The following is a 23,954-nucleotide window of genomic DNA, read 5'->3' as shown; positions in this document are numbered from 1 at the left end:
GTTCCAAACCTTGAGAAGGCAAAACAAGGAAATGGCTATAGGATTTTACTTTTTATATAGCAAATTCTTTTTTATGCTATCCAAAGAGCAATTGTCATCAGGAATCTTCAAAAAGAAAGTCTGTTTCCTTTGGCTGCCATGTTCATGACCAGACTCCAAGGGTTCTGTAGGAAAACATGCTGGCAGCCTGCACAGGAATCTGCAAAGAAGGTCAGGGCTGCTTCAGGGCTTCAGTCATAACTGGCTTCAAACATGCGAGATGTATGGGATGGCTTCTTAAATGACAGAAGTAATTGACTGGAAGAACACATAGGTGGTAATACAGGAAAAAAACCACTTAGCATGGACCGATGCAAAGTCAGTATCCTTTCTGCTAGGAATGTGAGCTACGGGAAAGCTACGCTGAGAGCATGTATTGCTTGAGAGTGGGATGGCCATGGAGAAAATACTGATTGGATTGTTTTCAGAGGCATATAAATACATCAATAATCTCTGTCTTACACTGTAATTTGATCAGCAGCCTGGCTCCTAGTAAAGTCAGCAGAGTAATGTAGATTTTAAGTAAATGTAGTACCATTTAATGTTTAAAGTCTACCTCAAAGCTACCAAAAGAATCCCACTGATGCAAAATCAGCTGGAACAGGCCCAAGCATTTTCAGCATTGCCAGAAGGAAACAAGGGGTTAGTCTGAAAAGCATGAAATCAGATATGCAGAAGAAGTGATCCAAAACACATCAAATACAACCTTCAGCCGCGAAATCTTAAAGCAGCTTGTCCCGGTTCGCATTTGTAAGAATCTGATGGCTGACAAGAAACCAATTAGACTAAGAGACTGATGTTTTGAATTTCTGCCTTAACTGTGGCCTTAATTTTGACATCAAATATGCCAGAAGGAAATTGGGAACATTAAAATACAAGACACACTAAAGGGAATACCAGGCTGAGAGCAAGTAATAGCCTGAGACACATTTTAAAAGTTAATGGGCAGATCTAGTTTCCACAAAAAATGACCACCACAGAATCTATAACTCAAATTAAAACCAGTACTTTAACAGACATCACCTCTGCTTAAAAAAAGTTCATTTTGGCCCAAATTTCTGCAGTTGATAAAATCTTACAGAATGGCACCTATTTAAGTGACTTGATACTTCAGTAATCAAAAATGTCTCCCAAGCAGCTGGAACTGTCAATCTGTGACAATACTTTTGCATCCAGGTGCTTTATTTATTTCCCTCAACAGCATTATCTAAATTTATTGTGAGGCATAACTCACATTTAATTGCGTGAAAATTAGAGTCTAAACCAATTTAAAACCCTTGGAGAAAAAGAATTGACTAGCATTTGCATTTGGAAAATAAAATTAAAATGTCTGAAAGCATAAAAGGCACTGCAAATATTGTGAAAACAGGATGTTCAGAAACTCAGAATTCTAGTAATGTTTGTTGTGAGACCATATATCTGATTTGACAGAACAATTTTCATTTACAGGAATGATGTGAGAATTTAGGCTTCCAAAGCCAGTTAACTAGTCTCTTCTTCCCTCCCTCCCCGACTAACTAACTATTTGGTACAGTGGTTAGCATTACTTGGATGTTTAGAAGGAGGCCACAGGAAGGTTAGGTTTAATTGCCCTGGACACTGTCAAACCTAGTCCTTGAACATTCAGCAAGTCAGATACTAAAAGGCCATGCGTAGCACAGGAACGGTACAAGACTGGAGAAGGATACACAGGTGGAAAAGAAGAAGAGAGGAGGGGAAATTCTTTCCTTCAAAATTTCTTAAACAATAAAATTACTTTAACTATGATTATTACTTTTGTGAATGGAATTAATTGTATTCACGTAGTTTATGGAAACACTTCGTATACTTAAAGTGATCTTCAGGCTCATACTACCACTACAGACAATGTTCTCAGGTTCAACAAGCAAGCAGCTCCTGGTTCTTCAGCTAGGCAGATCTTCCCTGTGGAGGACGGCTATGTTTAGCTCCTCTAGGCACTGCCCAGCTTGCTTTCTCTGCCTCATACACACTTTTGTATAAAACAAATTCTCAAGGTGAAGGCTAGAAATATGCATAAGCATGCTAGGAATATTTGCTTTTTCCATAATGTTAAACAGAACGTGAACTTTGCCAGGAAAAAGGTTAAGAACCATCGAAGAGAACTCCAAAGTCGGTACTACCTGTAAGCTTTATAAAGGCAGAGGCAAAGACTTAGCAATGCAGATGGCAGAATTCCTCTGCAGTCTACAGTTACCGGAATTTCTATTTCTACTGTTAAAAAAAAAATGTAGGTAAAGAATTACAGAATGGATCGCAGATATAGAAGAACACGTGGATATCAATCTAGCATAAGGGTTAGCATGCATTAGTTCATACACTCCTGACATTTAAGGAACTATTTGCACTTAATTTTAGATGAAATTAACTAAAACCTTTTCCAGAGAATGAAGCTTGCTATTTCTTTTTATTTATTTTTCTTACATTAGTTATGGCATGGGAAAAGCCCAAAAGGTTTCCTTTGCAATATTTCCAATTCAATTAAGATCAAGAACCAATTAAAAACTCACAAATGCTTTCCCACGAACTTTTAGACTGAAGTGTTGGATAAATTTAGATTCTCAATACAACCTAATTTGATTTCAAAATGTTCTGGCCAAGGTTTTTAGAAACAGATGCCTATAGGTAGGATGCTGCGTTTATATTTAGGTAACACAGAAGAAAGGTCTACATTTCAAAAGTTCTTTGCATCTAAGTACCCACAATAAATCAACATAAACAGCTGCAGTTCAGCTCCCTTTAGGTCAGACAATTCTTTTAAAGATCTACTGCAAAGGCTATGAAAATGACTAGTTTTGGCTTCCTTATGATCCTATAGGCATAAGCTATGTATAGAATTAGTAGAAAAGTACGCAATATGGATTTAAGACCATAAAGTCTGAGACAATTTGTAAAAATCTGGTTTCAAAATTTGTGCAAGCATGATTAGAGCTAATGTAGAAATTTATTGAGCTTTTAAAGGAGAAACTCAGCCATTTTTCAAGGAGATGCCAGTACTCAACCCTGAGGAATTTCCGCCTGCCTTCCTACTCCCAATTTATTAAGGCAAACAGAACAGAACATCGAGGAAGATGTTCAGTTGGACTGAGCTGGTCCTTATCCAAACATGGATCCAAAATAACCACCCAGTGAGTGTATGCGTGTGAGTATGCACACATACAGAAAGAGTGAAACAGAACAGTTAATCAGGAAAGACCGGCCTGAGATGTTTTTGTGGAAGGTTCAATAAATGGGAATGTTTGGCCTGATATGAGAACGAAGAGTGGGATTATGTGTTTCCTTGTTGCTGAAGAACTGGAGATATTAACCACGATGGAAATTTACACCTACGCCTAACAGAAATATTTTTTGTCAGCAATGGCCTGCAAGGAAAAAAAGAATGGAGGAAAATGTCAGATCAAAAGTTTTGCAGTTATACTTGTTACCAAAGTTATTTTAAAAATTACAAGTTAAAGTTAAATTACTAGTAAATTAACATATTTTTGCAAAACAGATATTACAAAGAATAGAATCTGAACACACTCTAGTTATGATTTTGGTCACGTACTTAAAAGTATCACAAAAAGCCATAAATGCACAAAATTATGTAAGCTGTCAAAGAGATGTTAGGAATAAACTGAATAAGGTTTACAAAACTTTTTAAAATTTCTGAAAGCATAGATACCATTTTAAATAGTTAATTAAAGCGGATGCGTTAATTAAAATGGATGTGGAAGACATATCTGTTGATAACAGTTGTACACTGTTTCTGTCTTAACAACTAGTTGATGAAATGCCTGTAAGAGAGAAAAAAACTCTTCTTTTTTCAGTTTTCCCCTCTGCATTTTGTATCTTTGGCTGGTATCAGGATAAAATGAGTACTTTAGTTTTTAAGCTAATCTTAATGGTTTAAAGACAAACTTTAAAATGTACCATCCTCTCCCATTACCAAAAGCTGAATACTTTTCTTATTTACATAATTTGTTGACAGATGATTGCCTAAATACTCTGACTATCAAAAATTTTGGAAGCATGAAACTGTCAGATATTATTGTTTCACCACTACAAATATGATATAAAACTTGGTGTATTTAATAATTACATTTTTTTTTCTGAGTTTTTTCAATGGATTCTCCTGGCAAAACTAACAGACTCTGTAGTCAGCTAATGTAAATTATGCTAAATACCAATATAAACCAGGTATTAAGTCTTTTGAAGTTTTATTCTCTGGAAAGGGCGGATTTGAAGAAAATAAGCCGTCATATGACTTGAACCCACATAAAACACAGAAGAAGGAGAGTGAGTCTTGATCCAAAAGCTGATGAGGAGATTGTATGCACTAGGATCTTCCTGCGAGTTGAACTCTTGCTGGATAGACTTGGTAGATAGTCTTGTTACCATCATTATATATTGTCCAGTAAGGTTTTATCGTGGAAAAATAGAATTTTCTTGATGACAGTGGATTGGACAGTGAACAGCATCACGAGGAAAAACTTGCACGCACTGAACAAACTCAAGACTGGCAGAGAAGCTACATCACCTTAACATGCCTAAGGCTCCTGAAGTGCCTTCCTACAGGTGATGGAGCTTAGGAGCTAATTCAAACTCAGGTTTGAAATTATGGGTGGGGGGAAAATACAGCTTAGGAGACTATGGAAACTGTTAAAAGAGGAACAAGACTAACTTCCCTTTATCTTTCTCCAGTTGTAAGCAATGAAAGCTATCACAAATGGATATAGATGGCAAGGCTTTAATCATGGTAGATTTACCTCAAAAAAACCTTGTTTAGTCCTCTTGAACTATTACGTGGAAAATCTTTGAGTCCACTAGAAACCAAGACACAAATTCATGCTGAGGGTGAGAAAAACCTAAGTTTTCATTCTTTTTGTCCTTCAACTGTGACATTTATGCAAGCATCTCAGTTTCAGAAAGGATGAACAGATACAGATAGCAGGGAAGATGCATCCAAATGCTCGTAGCAGACAAATCATTTGATATTTTATAAAAGGCCAGAGTTGGTGAAAACTTTCTTGCAAACCTGCCATCAGTATGTGTAAATGTGTTAGTGAATACACACCAGCTAGACATGTCAGAAGGAAGATTTTTCGTAGCGCACCTTGCAATACTGATCTGCCAGTCCAGTGACCCATCAGTAATCACATCCTGAGAAAAACGCTTAGAGGTACAACAGAAAAAATTATTTCTGGGCACCATGAAATTCAAAATTTGAAGCCTATAATATGGTAAGCCATAAGATTTCCTCCAGGAAAGAATTCTACTTTGACAACTTAGGATGGTGAAACACTTAAAGTTAAGATGAATTTTATGATTAAGTTACCTGATGATGTTGAACACAGAGCATACAGTCCTACTAACCTTCGGGAATTACCTTGCTCAAAGCCTACAAAGACTGACAGGAAGTCGGGCTGCCATATACAAAATATAGTCACAAAATAAATATGGAAAGTACCTGTATTTTATACAGAGAAATTACTATTGTCTGATTAACTGCGCTTCAGCAATAAAAATAGTTAGTTTATATGCTGAAGGTCACTGCTTATAAAAGCAAGATGATATATTGAACCTGCTCAACACCACAGCAGAAGTACTTTGCCCGTAATCTCTGTACCTTTTATTAAGTATCCCCTTGAGGGAACTCCATGGCTCTGTAACTCATTTTTTCTCTTCTAGTACAGATACCTGCTGATGTGGTCCTACAGACATCTATCCTCCACGGCAAACCGGATGCTAGGCACCTCATAACCGGTCTACAAACACATTTAATACTTTGTGCTAGAGGCACCGTCTTCTTCAGTACCTTCTCTTTCTTCTGGATCTGGATCAGGCATCCTGTAGTAAAGGAACACACACATGGACTTTCTTTCATGGAAAAGCTCTCTTACCAGAACATAAGTGCCTCTTGGGTGATTCTGTTTATCTCTAGGTTTTTGTTCCTAGACCTACTGCAGAGAACTTGCTGTATAACTACCTGTTCCTTACAGATCTCTTAGTTTACCAAATCATGCAGACTGTCTTTTACTGTAAACCATTTTTACTGTTTTTACAAAAACACTTTTGGAATTAGCCTAAGCCCACTGACGTGGGTTGATCCAGCCCGTGTCAAAGGCATGTAGAATCAGGCCGTAGAGTTCTGTAATGCTTCAAGAAGGTTTGTTTTTGACAACCAATGGCTTTTCTTTCATTAGGCTAATCCACTGAATCTTCTCTTTCCTGTATTATATTTAGATGAAGAAAGAAATGTTCCAGGTATGAGATAGGCTTCCCATTTAATATTTCCCCCTGAAAATGCAGCTTGAATTTAGTAATTAATCAGTGCTATCCTGCAGAGTCTACAGACTATCATGAACACTTAGATTGGACAACCCTCATTTTTCCCCGAACTCAGCTAAGGCAATCCAAGAAACTGAATTTACATAAACAATAAAAAGATTTTAATGTGCAAGTTCATAAATTCTGACAGTTTCATGGAAGAAGACACTTGAGGTGAGTTAAGAAGTTTTAACGACCCTACACAAAGGCAACTACACTGGCTGAAAAAGCAGCCAGCATTCTGGAAATGACTAATCAAGTACCACAGCACAATTCTGCTAGTGGATGCTTCAGCTTGTACTGCATAATTAACGTGCAGCAACAGGGTATAATAAACATGGGAGTGGTTCTTTGTGAATATGTGGAATATCTAGATGCTGGGTCTATGATTTTATTATTAATCTTGTTTACTAAGTCTTGATATTGGATGATTCAGTGTTTTCTTGCTTAATAAGCAATAGATGCAGTCTATCTATCTGAAAGATAGGTAAACGCAGAATTTGCTTTCTCACCTCAAACTGGCAGATGCTACAACAGTCCTTCTAAAGGCATATAACACTTCCACTGCAGCTGTGTGAGGTTATGTAACTCTTTCCAACTGTTTGGAAAATACTTTCTAAAAAAATACCTGCAAGCAGTATGGATCCATTTGGTGATGGCATCTATCTGAAGACAGATGCCATACATCTGTCTTATTAGGCAAAGAATATGAAGGATTTTCATTGAAAGGTAGCAAACGCATTTGACTACGGTTTCAGTCTCTTCTGTCTTATTTTGAGTTTGTTTATCAAAAACATGTGGCCCAGGCTGCAAGAAATCCAGCAACTTTTGCCAATGAGTGGAATGGAATTATTTTCTTATGATGGTAAGTCTTCCTCTATACTAGGCTTAACCTTGCCATTCAGATGGGATAACTTAAAGCTAAACAGCACTTGATAGATTAGTAGATCATAACAGCAGATCAACTGCAACTTGGTTGCTGGAAAGATCACACATACTAATTTTCCATCTGATACTCTCAGCACTGTTAGAAGAAACAAAGACTTAACAAAATGCATTTTCAAGTGGGGAAGAGCTGAGACTGAAGAAGCGTGATTATCATCTTGGCATTAACTCCATGTAAGAGGCAAATTCAGCATATCCAGCAATGAGAAGGAAACTAAACTGGTTCTCAAAAACTCCAACTCTCATTCTCACCTCTGCTCTGATTTGTCACACCAACTTTCAAGTTGTAAAATGAAGTTGATTTACAAAAATACTCAAAATTAATTTGAAATCTGAGAATAATAGTGCTATACATTACTACTATATATATGCCACAGAAATATTTTCCCTATCTTACTGTTAATAATTTACTCTATTTACGCTGTAATTTACTCTATGTTGCTCTTTTCTTACAGATTAAACATTAAAAAAAATCTTAAATGGGAAGAAGCAGGAAGAGTTGTGCAAGCTCACTTGTGAACCAGGCAGAGATTTCTCTATCTTGCTTTCCATTTGTGGAACAAGTTCCTATGAGAATCAAGGGATATCATAAGCCTATATATTTTCTGGGAGGGACTATTCATGCATTTTATTAAACAAACTTTCAGAAGTGCTTAAATTCTTCAAAGATGAGGGCAACATAAGACAAACTATCAGAGAAGCTGAACTGAGTTGTTTAAAAAAAAGGTCTTTGTATGCCTAACAAGGACAAACATTGGGGACCAGACCTAAAGTAGTTACTAACAAAAATTGCAATGCCTGAAGTGATTTTTAAAACCAAGTATAAAGGTAATTTCTTCTGCCATACCTGGAAAAAAAATCTGTGTTTAGTAAAAGTAAAGAACTCCAACTCAGAGATGGTTTGAAGCAAATTTGAGAGCATTTATTATAGAAAGAGACCATAAATTATAATTTAATAGAAATCAGTATTTTTTCAGCATGCTTACATTTAAATTGTAATTTTTCCCTCATGTAAAAAATAAATCCATATAGCAAGACAGAACTGAAAGTAGACACAAACTGGAGTACTTTTTATATTGCAAACTGCTCAAAAATAAGACTTCATTGCCTACTGTTTATTTAAGAAATAAGTTTAGGGGAAAGTTAATTTAATGTATTTCAATTTTGTGTTAGAATAGTCTTGATCAAGAATCTCATTTTACTAAAATGTGAAAAGTTAAAATATATTTTTCAGTGTAAATATATTACTGCTTCAACATTTTCTCCTATACAAATTTAGTTGTTACTTATGGCAACATAATTGGCCGGAAAGATGCCAGTTTGTCCTCCTATTCTTCCTTCCCACCAGTCAAACTGGGAATCTGTTTTGGTTGTGACTGTGATTTTGTCTCCAGCTTTAAAAGTCAAGTCACCTGGCTGCTGTCCTTCGAATGAATAAAGTGCTGTCACTTCTACTGGATTACTCCAAGAGTTACCTGAAGTGAAAGAAATTAAATAAAAAGGAAATTACCAAACTGCACATACAGTAAGTCCTTACATACAATATTCTTAAATGACAGTAGAAAACAGTGACAAAGACACCAAAATAATTTATCTGAGCATATAAAACACTGACAAAAAAACCCCTCCATACACAAAATAAAGATCAGCAATTTTTTCTATATGCCTCATACGGTCAGAGACAGTGTTGACACTTTTTTAGCCAATATCTCAATGTTTATTACTATTGAACTTCCAATCCAAGCGCATAACTTCAGTTTGCTAATAATTATGTTTGCTCTCAATTCCTTTAACTGTCTGAACTATACAAGGTAGTTGCATTTGTTTAATGTTGATTTAGAAAACAGTTAAATCTCTCGCATGAATGCACCTAAAAGTGAAAAATGGAAGATGCAATGGAAGACTAGTTAAGAGGAAATAATGAAGACGTTTACACAGTCAGGTGGAGAGATTTCAGGATGTATTGCTCATATAGACATGATGGCTGCACAAATGCTCAAGCATGCATGATTAAAGGCTTTTAGCATTAACTGCACCTTCTTGCTACCAAAACTGTTGCAAAAGGGGAAACCCAAGCTCTTCATAGTCTACACATTGCAAGTACAGAGCTAGAAAGGATGGTCAGAGAAGCACTGATACAACTTTTTTTTTTGGCAGTCTGTTGTCAACAACTGATACCCACAGAACTTTTCTTCTAGTTGCTTTTATCACTTCAAAAGAAAGAGGAAAACTCCTCTTCCCCCAAGCCTCCCAAATACAAACTGTAGCCAAAACAGGACAGACAGAGAAGAATAATGAACTACAAATGTATGCATAAACAGCATAGATTTTTTTTCCCCAGCATCTGTCAATATATATCTTCATTCCATAGGCCAGTTCTTTCCCTTCGTGATCTGTATTTGTAGCAATCATCAAAGATTAATACAAAATTATTTGGCCATGAGCTGGGAGAGTGTTGGTTGCAGAGAAGCCAAATGCTGTCTTCCTTGATCACACAGTCTCTCTCCCCTGATATCTATATTCATGATCTGAAGTCACACACCACTATTTCTTTTGATGTGAAAACAAAACCAGACAAGAATACCCATGTTTATCAGGTCCTCATCTCTACCAGTTACTCCTACCAAAAAAAGGCAGCAATACAACTTTTCTAAATACCTTTTTTTACTTTCATACTTGAAACCCTGACAGACTGAGTATTCAGCAATTACATGATCTTCCTCCAAGAATTCAAGCATTTGAAGCAGTCGAAATGATATGCTGTGTTCCCATACAAAGTGTGATTTTAAGCTAGATATTTTGATTGAGGATATCACAGCAAAACCCACAAAAATAAAAGACACTTGAACTTTTTACTCCTAGTTTTAATAGAATAACAGTAAGAAAATACTGTGGCTCAGGACTCTTTAGGTGCTAAGGCATGCAGTTATGACTCAGTTGCATATAAAAAGGAAGAGGGGGTGTGTTTTACCCCTGTGCTACATTCAGGTAGCATGCATGGGTAAAAGTGCATTTTATAAGTTACAATGAAGACTATAAATTCTTATACTTTGAGTTCTTAACCATATGTGTTTCTATCACCTAAATGTTCAAATGGATAATCACTCAAGGAGAATTAGAGTTACTATGTATCTATAACTGTCCAAACTATGTCAATATACTTGGAAAAATTAGATAATTGACAGCACAAAAGAAGAGACTGAAAGTGCTGAAAGTGATGGTGAAAGCTTCTTTTCATTACATTCAAGAAGAACGTACACAGAAGAACTGTCACCACCACTTTAATATGCTGGACTTGTAGCAAAGGCAGCAAGTAATAGCTACCTCCTCCGTGGCCAAACTTGCATTAAGAGTAAGACTATAATTCCTCTTACAGAAAACTATTGAGTATACTGAAATTGGCTCAGTAAAAGTAGGAAGAAAACCAAAGGGAATCTAGACACAAATTAAAGCATGAAAAGGTGGAACAAAAGAAGTGTGTGTGAGATATTAAAGTGTAGGAGTGCATTCAATGCACCACAATCATGCCTCCAATAATTGTTTGCTCTGTCATATGAACAAGATTGTTTCATGCATTTCCCTTCCCACTTTTTGCCCCTGTGCATGTGTAACTTTTCAAACATACAGAAACCGCAAAGCACTACAGCTGATTATGAACATTGAGTTCTGTGTCCCTGCCCCATGTGCTACCTGCTATAACTTAAAAACATTTTCCAGCTTTATTCATCAGCTATTTCATAACAACTCCTACTTAATTTTCCCTAGCAGCTCTTTCCCATACTATAGTTTCATTTTATTTCTCATAAAGATTCTAATCTCTGTCCTTTAATTCTGTATTTTTGTAGCATAAAACAGATAAAATGCGTATTTATTGCCTCCAGATTGCAGCATCCCATGCCTCATATTTATTTGGATCATCCTAACAAATAGGTGTCTTAAAGGAATACGCTGTTATGAATTCTACCACATATTATAAGGGGGAGCTATTCAAATTCTTGTTTCCTGATTTCAGTTTTACATAAAAGGGTTTTAAATAAAATTGTTATAGTTAACATGAAGATGGCTGAATGCATATATTGAAACCACATTTGCAGCTCACACAAGATGGTGCTACAGTGCTACATACAGCATATGATACTGAAATAATTGAGATTTATGAGTATGCACACTGGAATAAAAACAAATTACATTGTGGAAAATCCTTAATTAATGGTATCTGAATACACACAGCACACTTCTACAAACACAGTGGTCAAAACAGAAATATAAAAATTTTGGCTGAAGATCAATTAGTGCAGCAGGCAGCATACATATTTAATGCTCTAGCATACATGGGTATGGCATATGCTTGGTAACAAACTGCTCTGACCACAATATCCTTTCATTTTTATTCATCTTTACATGCCATAATGACTTGAACTTTTTGCTAAGGACTACTGCTATGGATTAAGGACTCGATGAGGTATAAACTAGAATGAATTTATGGCCTCTTGGGTGCGCTGCAGTACCAGCCCCAGAATGAATGAGAGCGTGATAAAACTATCTTTAATTACAGCACATTTACCGCAGAATGAAAGCATTCTTTAGAAAATTGCTACAGAACAGATACAGTGGCTACATTTCTATTAATTGGCTGAAGAGTGCCAGAGCCTTTCTTTGACTTTGAGGCCAACTGGCATAGACTGGCCACACATATACCAGTAAACGCTCACCATCCCGAGAGGAGAGCCACAGCCAAACTACCTACTGGTTTCTATACTGGAGTAACTCCTAAACCTCATCTATGGATTAGTTATCTGGGAAAGTGCTAGGTGAGATTAACACCAAGGAACTTTCTAGCAACTCAATCACATAGGTAACTGAGTTATAGTGCTTGGGCCCATGCCTTCACACTGTTTAATTTACTAGCACATGTAGCCAATCTATAAAATGTCAGTAAACCCATAGGCTGATTCTAAGACTGGTTTTTAGAGAAGAAAAGGCATTTTACATCATTTTGGGTTCGGCTTATTATGCTTTCAAAAACTAAATCTGAGTTGGAAGACAGAATAGTACAGTCTAGCTGTGGGTCCCAAATTTAATTTTACTGGCATAGATGTGTGTATCGCCTAGCTCTGAATGTCTGATGCTAAAGAGCTTGCAGAAGAATTATATAAAAACTGTGAAGTGCTGCTTTTGGCCATTGACACAGCAATAAAACTGAAATAAATTTCATGCGCTTGAGGTTAGTGGTGAGATTGCTAAACATCCACTTTGCAAAATTTGCTAATTGTCAGCAATTAGAGAGCTAGGATGATTTTGTGGGTCATGTGTGCACCTATATGATAGATACTGTAAGTGAACTAACAGAAACTATTACTGCTGGTTTGGGGTTCATCTAAACCGTACTAAAGAGCTTGTGAAAAAGGACTCTGTGACTCAACTGTCACTGCCAACGAGCCATCTGATCAAGGGTACTGATGACTGACGGTAATCCTGTTGTTAACTGCCCATATATTATGCGCTTTCAGCTAAATCTCTACTTTGGTAAATGGACTGTGGGCCTGGCTTCTTTTGAAGTTGAAAGGTTACAACATTGCTTCTATTGGGTTGCAACATACCATATGAAAATGTGATCATCTAGGTAGATATATTTTTCCTTGAAACTGAATAGTCTCTCTATCTTACTAAATTTTTTTTTGTACAACCTTTAGAATGCATGGCTACAGTTTTTGTTATTTAAAAAGCCATCTGAATGAGCAACACATTTAACATACAAACTTCTACTTTCTCTGTATTTTGTTAAGAAGTAGAGAGAAGTGACTGGAACTATCACACAAAATGTTAAAAGTCAGATGAGTCTCCAGCATCAGAGATGACAGAAGTTGTATAGTGCTGGCATAAAAGCCCCACCAAAAAGCGTCAGCTTACAGAAAAACTGTAATAGAGTTCTCATTGTTTAAACGGAGACCTAGAAAACTAAGCAACCAAATGAATCTTGTTTGTACAGCAGAAGTAAGAGAAAACCAACAAACAGACCAAACGATGGAAAACAACTAACGGATCTAGGCAGATGCAAACAGCTATGCTTTCAAAAACAAATATATCAAATATCAAAAAGGTTTATTATCACTAGTACAGTGTTCAGAGGTACTGAAAGCCTTGGGTATTGCTCATAGGTTTAGGACGAGAGCTGTAACTGACAGTAAACAAGACAGAAATCTTAGTTCTTTATCTGTTATGGGACACTGGGCTTTTCTTTGGAAAGGATTAGTATTGAGTTTATAATTAAGAGTTCAGGAAAGAATCCAAAGTAGGCTGAAGAACTACGTTAATTACTGGGTCCTGCAAATCTCTGAGTAAAAAATGATAGTTGGTGCCAGCAACAATAAAGAGTTTATAGACGATTTTAATGGCCACCCTTAGCAGGTCTGGACAACACCACCTACTCAGATACGACTGTGAGTGTAAATAACGTGTGTGTACATATATTGATTATACTAAACTGCCTGAAGGATGTTTGCCCCAAATTATCGTATTAAAAAGGAAGACTATTATCAGGCCCCAAATGGACGCATTAAAGAGGAAGACAACCATTAGCTTGATTCAACAGCTTTACACGAGCCAGCAACATGCCATTCTAGCAAAGAAGGCAAACAGTATGCTGGGCTGCATTAGGCAAAGTATTGCCAGCAGGTCAAGGGAGGTGATCCTTCCCCTTTACTCAGCACTGGTGAGGCCACACCTGGAGTACTGGGTCCAGTTCCGAGCTCCTCAGCACAAAAGAGACACGGACATGCTGGAGAGAGTCCAGCAAAGGGCCATGGAGATGATGAAGGGACTGGAGCGTCTCTCCTATGAGGAAAGGCTGAGAGAGCTGGGACTGTTCAGCCTAGGGAAGAAAAGGCTCATCAATGTCTATAAATACCTGAAGGGAGGGTGCAAAGAGGATGGAGCCAGGCTCTTTCCAGTGGTGCCCAATAACAGGACCAGAGGCAGTGGGCACAAACTGAAACACTGGAGATGCTGTCTGAACATCAGGAAACACTTTTACTGTGAGGGTTACTGAGCACTGGAATAGGTTGCCCAGAGAGGTTGTGGAGCCTCCATCCTTGGAGATATTCAAAAGCCATCTGGACAGGGTCCTGGGCAACTGGCTCTGGGTGGCCCTGCTTGAGCATGGAGGTTGGACCAGATGATCACTAAAGGCCCTTTCCAACCTCAATCATTCTGTGATTTGATGAAAAACTTCAAAGAGACTTTTGAAACAAAGTTACCTTGAAATATAAAAGCAGCATGAAAATTTGTAATTGGCAGGGAGAGAGTTTGGACTGGAACAGCAGTAATCTGTGGTGGCGCATTTCTTTCCCCCTCTCTCGGCTGATCTACAAACACGGGGAGTCTCACTAGGCCTTAGCATAAGTGTAGTGAGTCGGGTGGTTAAGTGTCCCTTGACCGTACCAGCGACTCTCACACAGCTAACACAGGGAGTCATGCAGACCATCTCAAGGACTCCTGCTGTTGGGTAACTGTCGGGGGATGCAACGAGTCTACGGAATTCCTGACAGTTCGAGAACAGCGCGACCTTGAGCAGCTTGTAGTATATCCTTGAAGAGTCTGGAAAGATCCGAGAAGACCAGTACAAAAACAAGATAGTGATAAGAAGAACCGTCCTAACGAACTCACCAATCATGAATTGTTAGTTACTAACCAAACCAATCATATACTAACACATACTCTAAAGAAGGGTATAAAAAGGTGTGTTAGAACAATAAAGTAGCCATTTTGCATGATCTATTACTTGTCGTGTCCGTCTCTCCTGCGACAGGTAACAACAAAAAAACCCAAAAGTAGAGAAAACTGTTTCTCTCATAAGAACCTTGAGACATCCCAGCCCTCCCCTGACAACCTTGGAGCACCCCGTATCTGAATCATAAGTCATTCTCCAACAGCCCCAGAGTATTCCTCATCTGAATCATAACTCAGGTGAAACGGTACCAGCGCAGATGGAATCCCAGTAATTTATTGATGACTAAAGTCAATCATCTCCCGAATCTATAAGCCGTGGTACTAAGTGAGGCCCTTTGAGCTCTCCCAGACCACTGTGGGCTGCGACCAGCATCTCCCTCCGAGAGGGACACCTCTCAGAGCTCGCAGACTTTCCTGTTTGTGAAGATCAGTGGTCTGTTGCCGAAAGCTGACAGGTCCTGGGCTGATACTCTCCGTTCCTTGAGACTCGACCCTTCACCCATTGAGAAAGACGCCAAAGCATTCAATATGAATATTTTCACTGAACTCGAGGGGAATTTTTAACAGGTGTACCGCTCTTGCTTGCTTTTATGTGTATCTCTTAGTGCCTTTATGCATGGGTGTGTACTAAATTGAATATTCTATAGCAAGTACATTACAAGTTATTGCTTTTCAAATCTACACTTAAATTACTGTTGTGAACTTTATTCAACTCTGAATGAATCTCAGGCTGTTATTATACTCATAATCCCTTAGATACAAACTGTTGACCAAGTCTGGGACTAGGAGTTGATTCAGCCGCACCTAGACTCCAACAGGAGTTTAGAAAGCAAGGGGGTCTTCTCTGAACCTCGTGACTCAACAGGAGGGTCTCCCTTATCCTTTTTACATTCCCCATCTCTGTACAAATCATGAGAAATCAATTCTAACTCGATTTTTCATTGTATATTTATCTTTTTTAACTTACTGCAGTTTTAGTCTCTGTATAACTAATTTTAGTCTGATTCTAACTTATTTTTCCTGTGTGCATTTCATCCATGTATTAAGTAATAGAGTGAACCTTGCCATCGAATTCTGTGAAGTCACACTTTTATTTGAATTCCTATTAAATCATTTTTCTTTTGCTTATACCATTGGAAGTGATTTTTAAGTGGTCCAAACCACTCCCTTTCACGACAATTTGATACAAATGGAAGTCACCTTGCCAGCATCATCTCTGTCTATGCCAAACAGAGCAGCCTCCCTGTGACCAGCCTGTGCCCAGCCAGGGGAGCGCCAGCATGGGGTGCACCTAGTAGGCACTCACATCTCTTTGTGCATATGTGACCTCATGGTGGGGCTTTCTTGTCAACATATGGATCAGTGGGTTGTAGGGAGCTGCACAAGCACACATAGAGCTGCAATATGCACATCTCCAACAAAAGGTTTGTGCAAGTAGGAGAACCTGCACTGCCAGAATAGACCCCTCATACTACCTGTGAGAGGGGAGGTGCATGAATGTAAAGCTTTGTACACATAACACTCAACATGCATGCATACCTGGAAGTGCAATTGAAACTCTGGAGGTTGCTTTTAGAAACCTCAGGTGTTTATTAACTTTTTGCAGTTGTCTAATATTGTGATTTATTTGCTGTAATGCTCAAATTGATCCTGAATGTATACTTCACAGATTACTAGCTAATTATCTGTCATCAGTGAATTAATAAAGCACTTTGATGCTGACTTTTGTTTAAGCTATATGAACTAAGTAGTCTTACCGTGTCACATTTCTTGCAAAAGTGTCTTCTCCCACAGCAAAGATTAGGGTTCAGGCTGAATGGTGCATGGCCATTACTGAGTTTTAACTAATAATTATAATGAAAGAACTTATTTAACTGCTGGTCTAGTAAGGACGTGTGGTGGTGCATTTCTTTCAACCTCTCCAGGTAAATTTACAAACTCGGGAAGGCTTGCTAGGCCTTAGCATAAGTGCAATAAGTCAGGCAGTTAAGCGACCCTCGACTGTGCCACGAACTCTGACACAGCTAAGACAGGGAGATATGCTGTGCATCTCAAGAACTTCACTCCCTGGTGAAGGCAGCAGGACGGGAGTAGAGATTGCAGCCAGTTCTTTCTCATAACAACCTTGAGACATTACAATCCTCCCCTGACAAACCTGGAGCATCCCATATCTATGTTTTGAATTATTCTCCAACAGTCTTGGAATTTTCCAGTGCAGCTGGGATTCTAGAAATTTGTTAATGACGAAAGTCAATCATCTCCCGAACCTATGAACAGTGGTACTAAATGAGGCCCTTTGAGCTTTCCTGGACTGCAGCAGGCTGTAACTAGCATCTCCCTCCGAGTGGGACGCTTCTCAGAGCTCGCAAACTTTCCTGTTTGCGAAAATCAGAGGTCTGCTGCCGAAAGCCGACACGACTTGGGCTGATTCTCTCCACTCCTTGAGGCTCGACCTTTCGCCCATTGAGACAAATGCCAAAGCATTTGATGTGAATATTTTCACTGACCTTGAGGGGAATTTTTAACAGGTGTACCAATTTTCTCTCTCTTTTACTCTCTTTTATTCTCTTATAGGTATTTCTCTTAATGTCTTTATGCATGTGTGTGCACTAAGCTGAATAGTCTACAGTAAGTAAGTTATAGCAAGTATATTATAAGTCATTTAAAATTTATACTTAAATTACTGTCATGATTTTTATTCAGCTGTTACTGAATTTTAGGCTGCTATTATACTTGTAATCCCTTTAGATATAAACCATTGACTAGGAGTCGATCCAGTCACACCTAGACTCCAACAGGAGTTCAGAAAGCAAGGGGGTCTTCTCTGAACCTCATGACTCAACAGGACGGTGTCCCTTACCCTTTCCCACATTTCCTTTTACCCTATTATTTTTTCAGTTCCTATATACATAAGTTTAGGTTGATTCTGATTTAATTTTCCTGTGTGCATTCTATCCATGTACTAAGTAATAGAACGAACCTTGCCAACGAATCCTGTGAAGTCGCACTTTTATGCGAATTTCTATTAAATGATTTTTCTATTGCTAATATAATTGGAGGTGATTCTTTAAGTGATCTGAACCCTTCTCTCATTTTTTAATTCCCCCCCATGACAGAAGGGCAACTATGCATTGTGATGATAAAGCTAGGCCGAGAGCAGGAATTCAAATACGTAATAGAAAGCTAAGCTCACTAGCAGTCCCATGAGAAGCTAGGATGGCTGTTCTTTTTTGCAAAAACAAATCAGTTTAGTCTAGGACTGACAGAGCAATCGAGCTACTGTTAGGGTTAAGACGAGGATCAGAGTTTAATGAAGTAAGGGGCTGAAGAGAAAGATTCATTGGTGGACAAAGCAGTATCAGCAATGACATGAGGCATTAAGTGGCAAGAGTAAATATCTTACAGGTATTTCTGGTTTTGCTGTGCTCCTCAACCAATGAAGAGTTATATCTGGAAACTAAAAGATAACATTAGATCCTTGCAGGACAGGTGAAGCATAGAATAAGAGCAACAAATGTTAATTCTGAGGTGGATGCAAGTTACTGCATTACAGTCAAAGTCAGATTTAAGGGTGGAACTAGGAGAACGAAATCCAGTCAGCAACAGTTATGCAGCTTCTGCACTCACTGTTAATAGGGGTTTGAACCAGTCCAGTTCCTACAGTGATTACTGCTGCCTGCTCCTCCTCCTTCATATATTCAGGCATTCAGACTTCAGGCTCATTGAGCTATATTTTGGGTAGGAACTTCAAGCACCACAGAGATACATTTTCTGCTGGATCCAGCACACTGTGCATTAGAATGTGGAAGGCAAGGGGTGGGCAAAGGAAATAGCATGTAGTAAATTCTGAAGGCACCAGGGTAACTACTAATGACAGGGATAGCTTCTGAATTTGTGCTAGGGCTCATGATAGTAAGAACTAAAGACCTAAAATTTTGACTTGAGGAACGCAGCAGCATTGGGCCACAATGATGCCTAAAGGCAGGCAGAGAAATGGGTTTGAAGTACATATGTGAATCACTAAGTTCAATCTGTAATACTCACAAGAATGGGACGAAAGCTGGATCTGGCAGGGAGTGCTTTTGGTTCTGTTTGAACTCAAAGACATACTTAACCTGAGAGTCAATGGAGGAATGTAAAGAATAGGCAAAGTGATAGGGCAGGAAATTAAGTTTGAAGCAAGAACTGAATCTAGATGAGAGTAAAGGAATATTGAATTTGCAAAGGTCAGAGAGAAGGATGTTGCAACAATTGAGTCATAACAGGACCAAAGCCTGGACAAAAGTGGAGATGCAAAGAAAACGTTACATCTTTGAAATGGTATTGAGAAAACAATCTATTGGACTCCTTGCTCAGAAAGTGAGAACTTCTAAAGAAATTCAACTTGAAGTTCATGCATGCTGTGCAGTGGTCAGCAACAGGCAGTTTCAGATTCTATTTGATCATTTTTAGCTTGAATTCATAATTGGTTAACAAAGGAGTACCAGGGTAAGGCAGGCAGAGATGGATCTGGAACAAAGGTAGTTATGAGTTGTCTGCAGAAAATGTTATCTAGCAAATGAAAAGGGACAAAGGATAGCTAGATGGGAGATCTCAACAGAAAAACAGAGCGCTGATAAGGACACTTTCGCAGTGACACACTAGAAACACAGATATAAAGGCAATTACAGAGAGAGCCCAGCAATGGAATTCAGGGAGCACAAGTATTACCAAAGAAGACAGAAGATGGCAATTAATCTATTACCAGGTTAAGGGAGGATGTAATGGGATTTCTAATACGTGGTTATAAAGAGGTCACCAGAGACATGGAAGTAACTGTAACATTTACATCAGTGAATGGAGCAGTACCAAGGCCAACTGCCAGTCTGGCCCTGTGCATGCTATTAAACTCCACCTCTCCAAATCAGAGTAGCTTCATTCATATTGACTACTGGGACAGTCTCTGGCACATGCTAACTTCCAAACTACAACTACTTCCAAAGGACAGCCCACTACCTTTCCCAGATCAAAATCATACCAGGAACCTGCTAAAAATGTAATGAAACAAATTATAAAGTTTCAGTGCCGAAGCACATTCCCTGGCAACATTTAATTTATCAGCATAGATAGAGCCAATGGCTTGAACTGGGTGCAAGAGAAACTGCTTTAAAGAGGGTCCAGCACAGTACTGAAGAACTCCAAAACGACAACACAAAAGAAGATTAGGTATCAGCAATATGATCAACTATGGGCTTTATAAGATGAAAGAGGATGAGATGCTAACACTGGGAAGAGATATTGCTGGATGAGATTGAGAGCTTAAGGGTCAAAAAGAAGTGACAATTTAGGACGGATACTGGGACAAATAGAGAGACACGGAATAAAACAATGAGAATGAGAATCTTCTGCATCTGTGAAAGCTATAAAGTTGAGAAGATATGAGCTGAGGACGAGTAGAACCATCATACCTGTATCAGTATCCTCCTGAAAGATATCCAGTATGGACTGGTGAGAGCGGACAGACACTGGCTAGGACCTTAAGAATGGTCTAGTAACAGAAGACCTCCATCCAGGTGAGACTGGGAGCATGTAACTACATAAAGCACATTCTCTGAGCCTTAAGTTGGAGTCTGGTGTGTTGCCAGACATTAAACCAACTTTTTGGCCACTCCTCTTTTTGCCCCCATTAGTCATCTGGGGAGGCTGTTTCAGAGTCATACTCCCCCAGGTGGTAAGACAGCTTTCTTAATGTCCAGCTTCAAGTAGTTCACTACTAGTTTACTTCTAATTTTTTGTCAACGTTGGCCTTTGGCTGAAACCTTTCTTTCTTGGGATTTACCTTCCTTATGCTTTTATAGTAAAAAAATGTTTTTTAAACCTTCAGACTGTTACATTAAAAATAACTTAGCTACCTCATAACAGTGACTCCTTGCTCCACTCATTGTACTTAATTCTTCTCCACATCTATTCAATTTAACCTAATTTTTCTTAAAAATAAGTAAACAGAATATTAACATCAGGTAAGAGGCTTGTAAGTAACTTGACTTCTCACACTCTACCATTAAGTGCAGAGCTGTTTAAATAGAAGGGTGACAGAACCAAAGGAACAGAGAGCTCATTTTGTGGACATCATGGATTTATTTCTGAATGTTAAAATAAGAAAAAAAAAATATTTGGGATGAATCAGCACAGGAGACTGTCAGAACAGATTTTTTGATGAAGACATAGCCATGAATGAAGACATTGGCAAAGAAAAAATGGAAGGGGAAGGAGAGCAGAGAACACTGGAGGAACTGGAAGCCACAGAAAGCTGAGGTACAAGAACGGGAGAGGTATTAGTGACGTAGTGGGGCCACCCTTTTAGCTGAAGGCTAAGCTGAACCAAAGCTGCAGAATAGGTGATAAAGTTAGACATCACAGAGCTAGGGGTCAAATGCATTTGGAAGAATGATAATGAAGTTAGAAAAACTAACAATGAAGATTGAGAGAAATGAAAACAAAGGGGATGTGCACATAATTTAAAGAAACTTCAATATAAAAAGATATATATTTTGAATATGAATGGATGTATACCAAATCCCAGAACTCTAAACCCAGACCCATATTAGAATTCAACATAATACAATACTGAACACAGAAGTTACTTATTAGTTTGACAAACATTAATCCAAAAAGAAGTCATCAGTTTTTATAAACTGTTTTAGTATTAGTAGGTTTTGAAAGGAGAGAAGTCTCTGTGTACAATAATGGAACCTGTTCCAAGGTTACCGAAGACAAAAAAAAAAAAAAGAAGCTAGCAAACAGAAGACTAGAGGGATGCAAAGTTAGGAGGGAAAATAAAGATGTCTTTCTGATTAGCGCCTTTATCTGTTCCCTGATCATAAGAAGAAATACCAGCACATGAATTAAATGGTGCAGCTATTTCAAAGAGACTACAGAAACAGGCCTAAAACTGACCTGTTGATATTAATTTAGAAAACAGTTGAGAACAGCATTAATTAGGTTGAAGTCAAAGCACTAATTGTGTGCTGTATGACCAATATGAAGAGAGAAACTGGATGGCATGTTGTCTGATATAATGCTAATTCTTCAGCTCTCTTCTCCAAAGAATTATGAAGCTGAAACTACTAATAGTCTCAGTGATACAGCACCTTTTTCAAGAACAAGGCAAATCCGATGTCTTGGTTATATGTGATCAATCATACTGGGAAGTATCTACCTTTTACTACATCTAAACTTATCCTCTTGGCTTCCATTATATTTTATGTCTATTTCTGAACTATTATGTAAAACAGTAGCTATGAAATAACTTATGAACAGAAAGTTATGCCCCACAGAGATTTTCTTTCTTAGGTGAATTGTGTCAAGGTCAGTCAAAGAAGCATTGGAAGGGAACTGAGAGGGAGTGTGTGGAAGAAAGATGTAAGGCTCAGTGCTGGATTTTTGAGGAAACCACTAATTATTCCTACATGCCAGTTTCCTGCAAGCTGTTCAGTCCTTTAATTTTAAGGATCTCGTGCCTTACATCACTATTACATTTTGTAATTGCTTTTAAGTAGGAGTTTTAAAACAAGAATGAGTACTAGTTTTAAATTCAAGATATGTGAATTAACGGTGGTTTTGATCATAATAATTCTAATGAGTCATACTTTAATGAGTTAGAACAAAGAAACAATTGAAGGCACACTTGGTTGATATTCTAAGACAATCTTAGAAATAGTTCCATTGTCTGAAAGCATGTATGTATCCGACTAAACTTGTCTCCTTAGAAACAAAACAATGGAAACTATTTCATTTATGTTATGGTAACAGTAAAAAAATGCAGAGATTACCTCTGAAAACACAGAAAAAGATACTCTAGGATGTAAAGAAATAAAGCTACAAATGTACATAATTGTGTGTTTATTACTACCTACATGCACACATACAACAAACAATTTTTTTGTTACAACTAATTTTTCAAATCAGAGTTTAGAAAGCAATCAAAATGATGAAAACTGCAAGAGAAAACAGTATTCTGTTATTGAAATAGAAAATATATGGCTTGCAAAGGATATGACTACCACTTTGAATATTTCTTCAAATTTAAAAACCTCTTGCATACATGATGTAATTCCTTTATTAAAAAGGACTGGCTTATTTACTTTCTAGAATGTAAATAAAGAAAAAAATATTTCCAGAGTGATGTTATAAAATATTGAAACAACATTGCCTCAAAATATCCACTTTATGACCACGTGCAATAATAAATACATGACGGATACAGTATCTTATTCCATGTGACTTTTGAAAAACTGGCATCTTGGAGATTAAGACCTCATTAGGTATAGTTCACTAGATACTTATACTTTGTAATGTTTTACGGATGTAGAAGTTTAATGCAATTAATAGTCCATGCTTTGATGATATTTGAATCCTGAAGCTTTACTATTCGTCAGTAGTTTCTAACAAATATTGTTTAGGTAATGTGAACTCTGGCTCAAAGTTGGGGCTCAGACCCAAAAAGGTGATGTTGTGTTCACGTTCGCAGGTAGGTTGCACAGAAGTTAAGGCAGATTACCGAATTACCTAGGTTACGAAGTCATGATAAACAGAAACAACATACCTTATAAAGTTAAGATTCACTTACTGGGTACTTATTGGGCAACGTCTGTTCTCAGGCTTCATCATTCACTATACCTGGCGATAGGCCTTAAAGCAGCATCATCTTTGGAAAGTGACAACTGGTCCGTGTTTAAAGACTTAAGATGGAAGTGAAGTAATGGAAGTCAGAGAAACGATGAAAGGAAGTGCCATATGAGTTATTACACAGAGAAAAAGAGGGCAGTAAACTAAAAGATGTCATGGCTTTCTTCTCTCAGGACAAGATAAAACATCAGCCAGTGGGGGCTGGCGAAAAGGGATTAAAGCACAAGCATATTGTAGTATGTTACACA

The 23,954-nt window shown here is 37.9% G+C and overlaps 1 protein-coding gene across 1 annotated transcript in view; it reads right to left on the bottom strand.

The window, feature by feature from the left end:
- Positions 1 to 8,298: 8,298 nt before the first annotated feature.
- Positions 8,299 to 23,954, bottom strand: part of SH3YL1 (SH3 and SYLF domain containing 1) — a 46,770-nt gene continuing 31,114 nt past the window's right edge. The window contains exon 10 of the mRNA XM_010566758.1: positions 8,299 to 8,786. Coding sequence (XP_010565060.1) covers positions 8,587 to 8,786 — 200 coding nt within the window. The 3' untranslated portion in view covers positions 8,299 to 8,586. The remainder of the gene's footprint in view (positions 8,787 to 23,954) is intronic.

The sequence above is a fragment of the Haliaeetus leucocephalus genome, unplaced genomic scaffold, assembly GCF_000737465.1.
Source record: "Haliaeetus leucocephalus isolate CR32 unplaced genomic scaffold, Haliaeetus_leucocephalus-4.0 Scaffold217, whole genome shotgun sequence".
Taxonomy (NCBI): Eukaryota; Metazoa; Chordata; class Aves; order Accipitriformes; family Accipitridae; genus Haliaeetus; species Haliaeetus leucocephalus.
This window is presented reverse-complemented; position numbering and strand designations above follow the sequence as displayed.